The sequence below is a fragment of the Oryza sativa genome, chromosome 7 (assembly GCF_034140825.1).
Source record: "Oryza sativa Japonica Group chromosome 7, ASM3414082v1".
Taxonomy (NCBI): domain Eukaryota; kingdom Viridiplantae; phylum Streptophyta; class Magnoliopsida; order Poales; family Poaceae; genus Oryza; species Oryza sativa.
Genome location: NC_089041.1, coordinates 16359893 through 16372111, shown reverse-complemented (window position 1 = coordinate 16372111; position 12219 = coordinate 16359893). Strand labels below are relative to the sequence as shown.

Genomic DNA, 12219 nt, shown 5'->3' with positions numbered 1-12219 from the left:
AAGCAGTGCTGCCCTCAGAACTTCAGCATCTATATCCTTCTCACCCACACTTGTAGCCTGCTCATTCACACTTGTTTCAGCCTCCATTTCAGATCCTCCAGTTCGATTTACTGGTTCTATTTCAAATCCATCCCCAGCATCAACTTGCAAAATACTTGTGGGTCCTGTGACTATTCCAGCTTCAAGCAGTGCTGTCCTCAGAACTTCAGCATCTCTCACCCACACTTGTAGCCTGCTCATTCACACTTGTTTCAGCAGAAACACAAGCCCCAGCACCCATGTTTTGAAGATCTTCCATTCTTCTTTCAATAGAACTAACTGACGAACTCATACTTTTTTCCACTCCCCCTTCACATTTTGATAGTGCAAAACAAAAAAAAAACATTAAATTCTATACGGCTCAAATTAGACAAACATACCATTATCAGGTTAGTACCAATTTTCATCAAACTTTTTTCAGTTCTACAATCAGAAGTACCAGATTACTAAAAAATAATTATCAGCCTTTTTGCAAGAGCACAAACATTGATAAATGAGCACAAAACATAAGTGTAAGATTACCATGGACAATATTACCAGTTTTCTTTTTTCACCAATTTTGATACAAATTTAGCATTTCTACTTACAGAAGTATCAGGTATCAAGTTTTAAAACATCTATCTAGTATAAGGTATCCAGTTTTAAAACATCTAGTATCAAGTATCAAGTTTCAAAACATCTAGTACTAGGTATCAAGTTTCAAAACATCTAGTATTAGGTATCAAGTTTAGATGAAAATACCTATCAACGCCGAGGAGTGTTCTGGTTGTGGTCAGCGCCGATGAGGTATTGCCCGTGCAAGCCGAGGATATAGTTGGCGTCGCCGACGAGGTATCGCGCGTGGTAGTGCGCGATGCCGAGGATGTTTTTGGTGTCGTCGACGAGGTTGCCGGCCGTCGCCGACGAGGTATCGCGTGCGGTGGCGCGCGATACCGAGGAGGATCTGGGTGTCGCCGACGAGGTATCGTGCACGCGATGCCGAGGAAGATCTGGGTGTCGCCGACGATGTTGCGGGCCGTGGCCGACGAAGATCTGGGTGTCACCGACACCGACGAGGTATCACGCGCTCCGCGCGCGATGCCGACGAGGATCTGGGTGTCGCCAATGAGGTTGCCAGCCGTCGCCGACGAGGATCTGGGTGTCGCCGACGCCGACGAGGTATCGCGCGCGATGCCGAGGAGGAACCTGGTTTTGCACCTTGATTTTTGGATCTGGGATATTTAGGACATATCACCGTAAATCGCAGGGACCGAATCGTAACTACCATATTAATGTTGTCCCGTTCGAACAGCATTCCGTTTTGTAGCGTCTCTCTTTTGATTTTTGATATTGAAGTTGAAGGTAAGTCTATGACCGTTTGTTACCCGGATCGGGGCGCAAAACCGCTCCACATAGAAGGCTCCCTCCTTCCTCCTCCCTCCTCGTGTGGCGTCGCTTCCCCTATCCCCGCTCTCTACTTTATCCAGGGCCTTTCCCCTGCTTACCTCCACCCCACCATCCCCCGCCGCCGCCGCCGCCGCCCCAGATTCCTCTCGGCGGAGACCTCAGCCTCAGCCCTCAGGGGCGCGGCCGGTTTAGGGTTTCCCCCCGCCGCAGAACTGGGTGCCGAGGCTCCCGCGCCGCCGCCGCTGCCGCCGCCACCGACGACGAGGGAGGAGGAGAGGCTTAGCCCTCTCCCGCAGCGACCGCGAGGTACGTGTACGCGCGTTCCGCGGCATCTGGTCCTGGCCTCCTAGATCCGATGGATGGAAGGATGGGTGGGGTGGGTGGGTGGGTGGTTTGGGACTTGGGAGTAGACGCGTTAGGGATCGATGCGGTCGGTTTGCCCTCGGGGGGAGCGGTAGGGTTCTCGTCCGTTCCTGTTGCGTTCGTGATGGAACCCTTGGAGAATCGTGTAGAGGGGGGTTGGGGGGAGGAATACTCCATGAATTTGGTTATAATTCGATAATGGTAGCAGCTAATTGTTGTGGTTCCGTGTATTTCTTGAACAAACACTAGGCACGGATTGCGGTTCATATTGACTTTATGTTGCTCCGGATTTCGTAGTGCTGGCACTTTTGGGAGAGCACATTTATTGTGGGGATTCACCCTTGCTGGCCGCTGTTGTGTCAATAGGCCCTCTCAACTTAAGGACAAAGTTTAAACTTTGATGGCCCTAGATTTGTTGACACTTTGATTGGCTGCAACCTATAGTTTGTTTTAACATGGAAGTGATATGGAAAGTAGGAGAACTACTGACAATGACATTTGGCTGTGATGAATACTTGAGTCGCAGATATATGAGAAGTTATGAATTTAAATTAGGCACACCTGTTAGCAATGCCAGCCAAATGACACGATGGATTGGGTTAAAACCTTTGGGTATCTTAACTTTGTAGGAACAGTTTGTTCAGATACTAGCAGCCTGCAGCCATATTAGTTATCTTAAATTTTAAAATTTGATTTTCTTTGGTGTAAAATCTGGTCAATTTTTATTAGACAGTTATTATACTCATCACGGGGTCAATACACACAAACTTATCTTAACTTTTAGCGTTCGTTGGAATTACATGACTGCTCATTTGGACAGTCACAATCTTATTTATGAAATAATTTACATTACTGACAAATATCCTTCGTGATTCTATATATTGATTTGGTATTTTTCCTTCAAAGTGGCACTTTTCTTATGTAATTGCATTCTTAAATTTTAATTGTGATATAAAGTACTATTTATGCAAAATAGAAAATTGAAATGCTAAAATGGATTATGAATTGCTACGACTCGTGAATACTAAACAGTAAGATGTAAAATTTAGTTTTCTTTTGATGCTGTCATGTTTATCCAAAAAAGGTGTTTAAGGTATATGAGGGAGGAACAAGGCTGCAGAGGGCTTGCAGTGGTTGCTTAACTTGGGGAACTTGCGATCACCTCAGTTAACTCTCTGTGGGTGGCCGGGTGCCTGGAGGCCGTGTGGTGTCACCCAGACAACATTGCATGATAATCGTCTTCCTTGTAGGATGTCTTGTTGCTTGGGTGTGTCAAACTTGCTGTAACAAGCTTTGGGTGGTCGGGAAGCTTTTTTTTTCTTACTTTCTTACATCATCTTTCTGTCTTTAACTGGTATACCTAGGTCCACAGTTAAGTTGACTGAAAAATCTATATATATTTTTTCCTGTTACCAATTGTCTTTGAGCTACCAACCAAACCAAATTATTGTACATTTCAGGTGCAGCCTGTTTTTCATTGACATGGGACATACATTAGTGTAGAGGCAATATTAGAGTCATATATTGGTAAAAAGATTTACAACCTCCATTTTATGATCAGATGACCTGCAGAATGGCAGCAGGCAAGCAAAAGAAACGTATAATAAGGTCTACTAACTCAGATCAAAACAGGACATGGAAGAAGTCAAAAGTTGAGTCTTCTAATTGCCATATAAGTTTGAAGTCTCAAATTGCTCTTAAATGGGATGACTATCAAAAGAGAGTGGTTCCCCAAAAGGAACAAGTTGGGATTTTGTGGTCAGACTTGGCACCATTCATAGATTCCAGACAGAAGCATGATTCAGGGCTGGCTGATGTTACATATATTCCTCCAGAGACATTTTCCTTGGAGAACTTGAGAAGTGTGCTGTCCTATAAGGTGTGATTAGTTTATCCTTTGTATGTAAGCTTTGTTCTTTTGCCATCTATTTTTCACAATGCCTGCCTTTTCGTGCTAAAGCTTTAATTGCTTTAGAATAATGATCTTGATATCTTGATGCCCCATTACAGGGGTATACTCTTATTACATATTAATATTGACAATTGTGAATTGATTATAGGTTTGGGATACATGTCTGACAGAAGCTGACAGAAAGTTTCTCATACAGTTTCTTCCAACTGAGATTGATGCAGAAGAAAATGTTCATTTATTGCTTAAAGGCCAAAATTATCACTTTGGAAATCCTTCCCTCAGCTGGCAAGTTCTCTATGATGTGATTTCTGTGATCACTTCCATTTGCACTTCTAGACATTTTAGCTGCATTTTTTATTGCGTTCTAGTACAATTTTAGAAATTGCCTCTGTAGGGGCCTACTTGTTTCATCTTCATTCTAGTGTATGTTCAAAAAATATCAATAAGGTTTGAAACAGGTGGATATATGCTTTTCCTCGTAGAACTCCTTTTTGCCTTGCATAGATGTGGCGTGATTCTCCATTTGAATATTTTATTTTATTTTGTTTGGCATATTCTCATGGGAACAAGTTAGGTATGTTTTACATCCATCATAGAAGTCATGCAGTTTGTCCCTTATTCATTTTGTGTTTTTGTTGAACATATAATTGTTTGTCCTGCTAAAGCTGGGGCTTGGGATGTGTTGCTCCAGCTCACATGCCAACTCTCTTTCTAAGTGTTACGTAAATGTGATCAGCTTTCTAAAATATTCTACCTGGTATTTATGTACGCCGAACAATTACTAGCTCCAATATGAATATATGATTAATAGAATAATGCATAAGCTAACATAATGTCAAAATGTACTTTTGCATATCAAACAAAACCTTTAAATTGGATTTCAAGAGCTACCAAATTGAGGGACTATGACTCATTCTGGAAGGCTCATACTAACACCAAAAGCCACTGATACCCCAGAATGTTCCCTTTACACTCATCATATTTTGTAGGCAATACATGTTGATCCACACCATTAAAAGTGATATAGTGGGCTAGTTGCTGACATTAGAGTTCATTTTTATCCTATTTCATGCATAATTCCTATTAGGCATGTGGTTGCACACATTGTCTGTCACGTACATGAATTACAATCGATAGACCGTTCATGCATGTGAACAATCACTATTTTCCCATTTGATACTGTATCAGCAGTATTCAGTTGTTATTTTAGAGATATTATTGAGTTGTTATCTATTTCCTTAGTTTTAGAGATAAGCATCCCGTGGGTCAACTCATCTATAAATGGGGCTGGCATCTCTTTCTGTCAAACAAAGACGAATAAACAAGTCCCTAAACAGAGCCCTGGTCTTCCCCAGTTCTATTACAGATTAATCTAGAATCCCTGCCTCACATCACCGTCCATTCTAGTTGAAGTTGTCACCAAGCGACCTCCCTCCAGCAGATGTTTACTACCATGATTGTCCAAGGATCATGAAGTCCTGTTTATGATGCAGGTGCTAACAGTAATTTTATTATAGTAACAAATGTAATGTTCAAAAAATATTACACACTACTAGGATATACACTCTGGAGCATGAGAGAATATCGCATCAGCTAAATACAGTAATTTATACCATACAATAATACAAGATTTGGTAGGAATAAGGAACAAAAGCACCTAAATTTTGATCATGTATAAACTGAAATAGAACAAAGAAAAATACGTATAAGACAAAGTCCTCAAGCGCTCTGAGAGGAGTGCTGAAATGAGAAAAGGACACATTACCATTAAAAATTAGTGCAAATGTATTATAGAAATAAAGCAATACCAAGGAAATCAAAATAACAAGAATATTCTGGATTCACTGTTTTCATGTCCTACCTATGACCAATCCTAAAGTCTTTCATGGAGCACCACTTCAGCGGCACGACTTGACTTGCTGGCAACAGAAGACGCAAAGGAGTGCAGTGAAGGCTGCAACAGTGAGTTGTTTGGGAGACCTGGCCTATCAGGCCCTATTGAGTGAAAGGGAGATGAGAGGAGAGCTCCACTGGGTCCATTAGGCACAGCAAGTAATAACATCCTAGCAGTAGAAGTAATCGATATATGTAGTAACACCATGATAGAATAGTCAACTCAATGACTAGTCAATACTAGTCTCCTATTCGGTAGATGGTATCTCGACTCGGCTTTACGATTTAGCAACAATGTTTGGATCTAATAATCTTGTCTTACCTCGATGTTTTATTTTGACTATGAAGCAAAGATCCAATTTTTTGGAGTTGATCTTGCAAAACTAGATATGGGCCGGGTTGAAATTCTTCAAATCAATTATGTGAAAGAAAGCAACCAAACAGGAGATTAGGAGCTGCATCAGTGTACATTTTGGAAAAATAGGGAACAAGGCGTTGTCAACTTTTCGTAACTTGCGGCAGAAGCGGAATGAGAGCAATTATTGGCTTGCACGGGCCTCTACTAGTCTCCTGGCTACCGATACATAACTAACTCGTGGTGCACATGTGGGCTTGGGTCCGGGGCCCAGGACAGTCGCCCTGACAGCCCTGCTCCAGGACAACGCCTGCCTGTTTGTTCAGTTGTTCACAAATGATATTGCACTGCACTTCTTTTGTCTTTTAAAATTGTTCACTAGACTTCTATACTTCTCAATTTCTGCAAGATGTTGATTGCTGATTGAATTATTATTAAATTACAGGTCCTCCTCTCTTTGCTATGGTGATACTCACCCAGATGCCTTACTTAATAAGGAGAAGCAAATTAGAGCTGACGAGAAGGCATATCGTGTTAACCTGAATAACTACCATTCCAAGTATACCAAACCATCCAATTCTGTTATAAATGTACCATTTTGGCTATGATATTTATGCTAAGATAATTGTGCAGCATGGTTGAGTCCTTGAAGAAATGGAAGAAGAGATGGCTAAGTTCTGATGATCCAGAAATAATGTTCAGGTTATGCTTCTTAAATTTTTTGATCTTCTATATTCTGTATCTTGATAAATTACTGTTTCTCATTTCCTTTTAAATTCCACTTGCAAAATTATCATCTATTCATCCTTCTGTTCTTCAAATCATACATTATATTGCCGTTGGACTATCCTTTTTCACATTTGAGTGGTGTTCCAAGTAACACGATCAATGTGTAGTTCTAACATTTCAGTGCTTTAAAATTGCCAAGTGCCTTAGTTTTCTGGCTAATCATATCGACATATTCAATTACTGCCGTTGTTGTGCATTAAAATAGCTTAGTTTTCTAATTGTATAAACAGTCATCAATGTTTCTTTTACCAATTGACTTTTTTAAGGAAAAAAAAGACATAATCTGATTAAATATTTAAGTAGAGAGATGCTATCTAATTTCAACAAAGGACTTCTGAATTGCTAAAACCTCTATCCGTTATGTGTGTGCAGGGATAATAACCTTGCTAAACACAAGCAAGGAGATACGCGACCAAAAGTTACCAGTAGTGAAATGCCCTTGAAGGTTGCACAGAGTAGTGATGTTTCGAAGTTTATGTCATATATTGAGGTAAGATGTTATGTGAGCCATAATGAAGTATTTTTGTTCAGCATTGGCTATTTGAGCTTCTCTCTCTCTCTCTCTCTCTCTCTCTCTCTCTCTCTCTCTCGGGAGAGTATTGGAGCTTCATTAAGAAAGAACAATGAGCTCAGTCTTGTATTTGTGCACCTCTGTAATAGCCAAATGGAAATCATGCAATTAGTTTCAGTGCCCATCTTAAAATAAAAAAGGAGACATTTAGCTGCCAAACTTGTATATATTGCTGAAACTAACCTTCTATTTGTATATTTGCTTTCTTTGCTCCCAAAGTTTTATTTCCTTTTCTTCTAGTTTTGAGGATTATATTACAAAGCAAAATTAAATGCTTAATGAATGATATCAGCTCTATAATAAAAATCTTAAATTGCTTAATTACCATTATCTCACATATATAACCCCTTTCTCTTATTTAGTTCCTAAATTATTGTTATCTTCTTTCCCAATTCTTTTGAAGAATTAATAGTCTTGTTTTACTGTGTAACATTAACCGCAGCTAGAGCTGTGTAAATTTGATTACAAATTTGGATAGATGGCAATCTAACTGCCAAATTGTTTCTTTAGCATAAAAAGACAATAATATTTAATATATAATATTTTGCAGCAGAGCTTTTAGAAAGTATATTTGATGATTCTTTCCAGTTAACGCATGTAGCTAATCTAAACAATTATATAGTTCTGAATGTTGACTAATATTTACAGAAAATAACAGATATCTAATTTTGACCAATCATATGTAATATACTTTACTATATGGAATATATAATTCGATGTTCTGTGATATTAATGCTTGTTTAACTTTTTCAGATCAGCAGAACACAGCACAACCTTGTTAAGAGCATGAAGCAGTCTGGTGATGGCATTAAAACCAAGCATCTTACTCGTGTAATTGGTAACCTTGATAAATTCCATGTAAAACCATATGGAACATTAATAGATGATGAACAGAGGAGACTGCGTGAACATTGGTTAGTAACATTTTAATTTTAACATTTTTATCTTGTTTTTGGGTTCAAGATTCTTATGGTAAATTATTTGCATATAGGTTGAACATATCCTGCAATGATATACCTGCTGCTTTCGAGGTCCTTAAGAACAATAGGGTGACAACAGAGAAACTGAGAAATTTACTTGGTCTTGAGCTAGGCGAAAAGAATGTATCTATCATGAGAAAGGTTCGCTGTGACTAATCCTTTCAATTCTTGTTTGAAAGTCTTTTGATTTTCCAGATCAAGGTATTTTACTTGAATGTATGAAAAATATAGTGGATGATATCACTTTGTTCCTACTACTATGTGTCTTGTATTTTTCATGTATCATATCATACACAGCAGCAAAGTTACTATTCGACATGATGTTCATTCTAAAACTCTGTTACCATGTGTATAAAATACTGATTTGTAATGGATCTACTGTGGAAGATCTAAAAAATTGTCATTACTGAAGGGAAATTGCTGTGCAGTGTTTTCTTACTGATATGTTGTAGTACCTTGTCATTTTCTAGAGAAAGTTAACACAATAACACTCGATTAGTTGTAGGGGTTCTACTTATTTATACGGACATAATTTCCTTTGAAAAGAAATAATTATTTGAGTACTCAATAGATGATTATGGTTTATTTATTTTTGTTTATGATGAGAAGGCAGACCAGTTAGCAGGCATAACAAAAGAGCTTGGTCAACATGGTGCCTGCGAAAATGACGGCAGCACTGATTTGCAGGATGCTCTGGTAGAACAGTTGTCTGAAGATATGTTGCAAGGTGGTAATGATCATTGCCCATCTCGTCAAGATTGTGATGATGATGAAACCAAGCATATTGAAACATCTGCTGACCATCATGATAGTCAGGGTAGGGAGAACTCTGATTTGCAAGCCCAAGATTACAAGGGCACCAGCTGTGCAGATAGAAGCATTTCATTCTGTGCCAGCAACGTAGAGGAGCAGAATGAAGATTTCGTGAATACAAAATTCAGTAATGATGGTCCAGATGTTCAAGCTGAAGATTTCAAAGAAATAAGCTATACAGATACAACTATTATTGATCATAGCCCAGAGAGACGGCAGATCAAGACTACCTGTTATACAACCGCTCCCATTGACACTCGTGAGAGCCAAAATACACAAGCTCAAAGTCTTGAGGGCATTACTTACACAGGGCCATCAATGCATGCTCATGAGCAAAATCAGGGCCTGAAAGGCACCAGATACAAAATTATGATAGACAAAGGCCATAGTGCAAATGATATTTCTTTAGTAAACAGTTATCCAGAGATGAATGATGTAACTATGGATTCGAAAGAGGTTGAGAATACTACAGTGATACCATCAAACAGTTCCACATTGCTTTCCAACACCTCAGGGGGACAAATTCCTGTGGAAGAACATCTAAATGGTCAAGCAGCAAAAGGTGTTAAAGATTTATGGGAGTTGCCTGAACCTGATGATTCCTATTACCTTCCACTGGAGAATAGTAGCGTGTATAATGGTTCAGGTGGCTTACAGATTGGGCATAGACATCTCCCTGCTGGACAACAGGGTTCTGTAGTTTGCATGGAGAATGGTATTTTAAGTCAGCAGCAGTCACAAGTCACCATTGCGGCTGCCTTCCCAATGGACAATCCAGCGTCATTTATGCAACCTTGTTCAAACCGGCAAAGCAATGGTCAGGTCCAGACAGTAGCAAATGACATTGGAATGCTTCCTTACTCCCTTGAACATACAGATTGCATTGGGCAGTCAACTGATTTGCATTCTTTGGACAACAACCGATTCTCTCAGCCCACTCACTTTCCCAGTCCCTTGCAGGAGCAACAGTTGGTTGATCAGAGCAACAGTGTCCTTTATGATGAACTTCACAAGAATTTGTATTCTGATGTGAGTTTTCAAACTAAAGGAAACAATTCTATCCTTGAACAGCATTCTTTCGCTTCTTCTGGTTCTATGGATCATAGATATAACCGCTTCCCTCAGGAGCACCAGCCACATGATAATTGGCCTGCAATGGAGTCAAATAACTGCTTGCCCCAGGCCTTTCCAGTTGGAAGCAGCAACACAGATGGAAGCCTCTTCAGTGCTTTGGCCCAGTACAGACTACCGTCATCGTCGCTACACATGCAATCTGGTAGGTCCAGCCCTAGCCAGCTCCTTGAAATAAGGAACCAAGTTCCTATGTCTGGAAGTTTTGTTCCTAGAACTCAAGGCACAAATCTTCAAGCTCCTAGTATATATGGTTACACCCAGAATCTGCCCAGTAGTTCAAGCAGTCATGTAGCATCTGTAGGTTCTCTGAATAACATGCAGTGGACAAACCTGATACAACAGAATCCTGGAATGCCCAACTTAACGAACAGGCAATTTCGAGGTCCCTGGACCAGATAAATCCTGAGACTTTAGAAATAGGTTGATTTAGGTACAATCGAGGTGCACAATGAGAAGTCTAGGTAGGGCTGGAACAGAATGATTCTGGGCACCAACTAACATAGTGTGGTTTTGAGCTGTTCTAACGTTGTGGCTTCAGAATATCTGTACATACATTTCTGCTATGCCTGTATGTATATATCTGGGCGTGCTGGGAGTCTGAAAAGAGTTGGAAACTAAGGATTCCCATTTTTTGCAGTTGATCCGTTTATTTTGCCTCAATAATTTCAGTCCCAGATTCCATTTAGAGGCTGTCTCAATAATTTGTTTCAGGTCTTGGCCTCTCAGCAAAATAAGGTTTCTCAGGGGAATGTAGTAGTTTTCTTTAGTTGTGAACTTGTGCTTGATAGGTATCTTGTTGATTCCTAAGATGTAATGACATGAGGATTCGATTTTTATTCACTCTATTTGAAATGAGTTCTCTAACTTAGCCATATTTTATTTTACTTTACTGGAATGTTTAACTGATTTTGGTTTGTGCACTAGACAAGGCTAACCAATATGATGGTTCATATCTGTAAAAACGACGATGTCTGCATTTATTTTTTCTTGCATGCGCTATCTTCTCAATCGTCATAAGAAATTCAATTCAAAGGTATTGAAACACGTGGAACCATTCGTTTGCAGGCTGATTCTTGGAAGTCGTATGTCCCAGCCTCTGACTTCATGGTTCGTGTTGATGCTTAGCAAGCTCAAGCTGTCCACGGCGACGGTGGAATGTGCTATTCTGGAACGCGGTGCCGGAAACAAAATTTTGTTGAAATTCTGTCAAAGTTAATTTATCAGAACTACTAGCTGCATGTACAAATAGGGGGCAGATGCACAATTGACAAACAAAGTGTGAAATGTGTAATAGCAAGTAAAGGTATGGATGTATTTTCATAAAAAATTTAATACCGTCAACATGTCCATATCCATCCTCCAGTCCAAAGTGGGAGTAAAATTTGGCTTCTTAAAAAAAAGAAATAAAAAAACCTAAAAAACAGAGATAAAATTAATGTTGGATATTAAAATAGGGGTAAGAATGAAATTGCCTCTTTAGAAAACCGTGTTCAGACTAGCCAGACTAGCAATTGAAGGACCAGTATACTGAGAGCTCGGCCAATTCATCCATTCTAGACTTCTCCTACTGTGGCCAATTCGGCCAATTCATCCGTTTGGTAGCCACCATTGCTGTTGTGGGAGAGCCGGCTACCACTTGAGGAGAGACATCAGTGACACATGTGGGCACTATTTATCCTCCTAGAGACGATGTTGTGATGCCCCGTCTCTCTTCCATGTCTTCGGTAGACCCTACAAGTAAAAAAAAAATGTTCTATATGTTCGGGGATAGCGATTACGATATTCTAGATGTCTCGATCTATTTAAAGGCGTTGTACTGGAGGTTCCCTATTAGTATAGTGCTCTTGTGGTGGTGTCCTCATCAGATTGGGTTCGCTTGGACGAATCACTTATTTACGGCTCAGTTACCTGTGTTGTCTTCCACATTGATTAGACGTTAGTCGGCGGTGAAACGAGTGAACTTTGATCGACATAATCATCAGCC

At 39.9% G+C, this 12219-nt stretch overlaps 1 protein-coding gene across 7 annotated transcripts; it reads left to right on the top strand.

Moving 5' to 3' along the window:
• The first annotated feature begins 1462 nt into the window (after positions 1-1462).
• Positions 1463-11616, top strand: LOC4343162 (uncharacterized). Of its 7 annotated transcripts, XM_026027248.2 has the most exons (10): positions 1463-1731; positions 3249-3667; positions 3849-3985; positions 6394-6507; positions 6582-6650; positions 7110-7227; positions 8062-8222; positions 8300-8429; positions 8898-10377; positions 11301-11616. In XM_026027248.2, the coding sequence occupies exons 2-10, from the start codon at positions 3350-3352 to the stop codon at positions 11303-11305; spliced, it is 2532 nt and encodes an 843-aa protein (XP_025883033.1). In that variant the 5' UTR covers positions 1463-1731; positions 3249-3349; the 3' UTR covers positions 11306-11616. The 7 variants fall into 7 exon arrangements, with proteins under 7 accessions (XP_025883033.1, XP_066168070.1, XP_066168069.1 ...); XM_066311973.1 differs by lacking the exon at positions 8898-10377; XM_066311972.1 differs by lacking the exon at positions 11301-11616 and having other exon boundaries at positions 3350-3667; positions 8976-11107.
• The last annotated feature ends 603 nt before the right edge of the window (positions 11617-12219 follow it).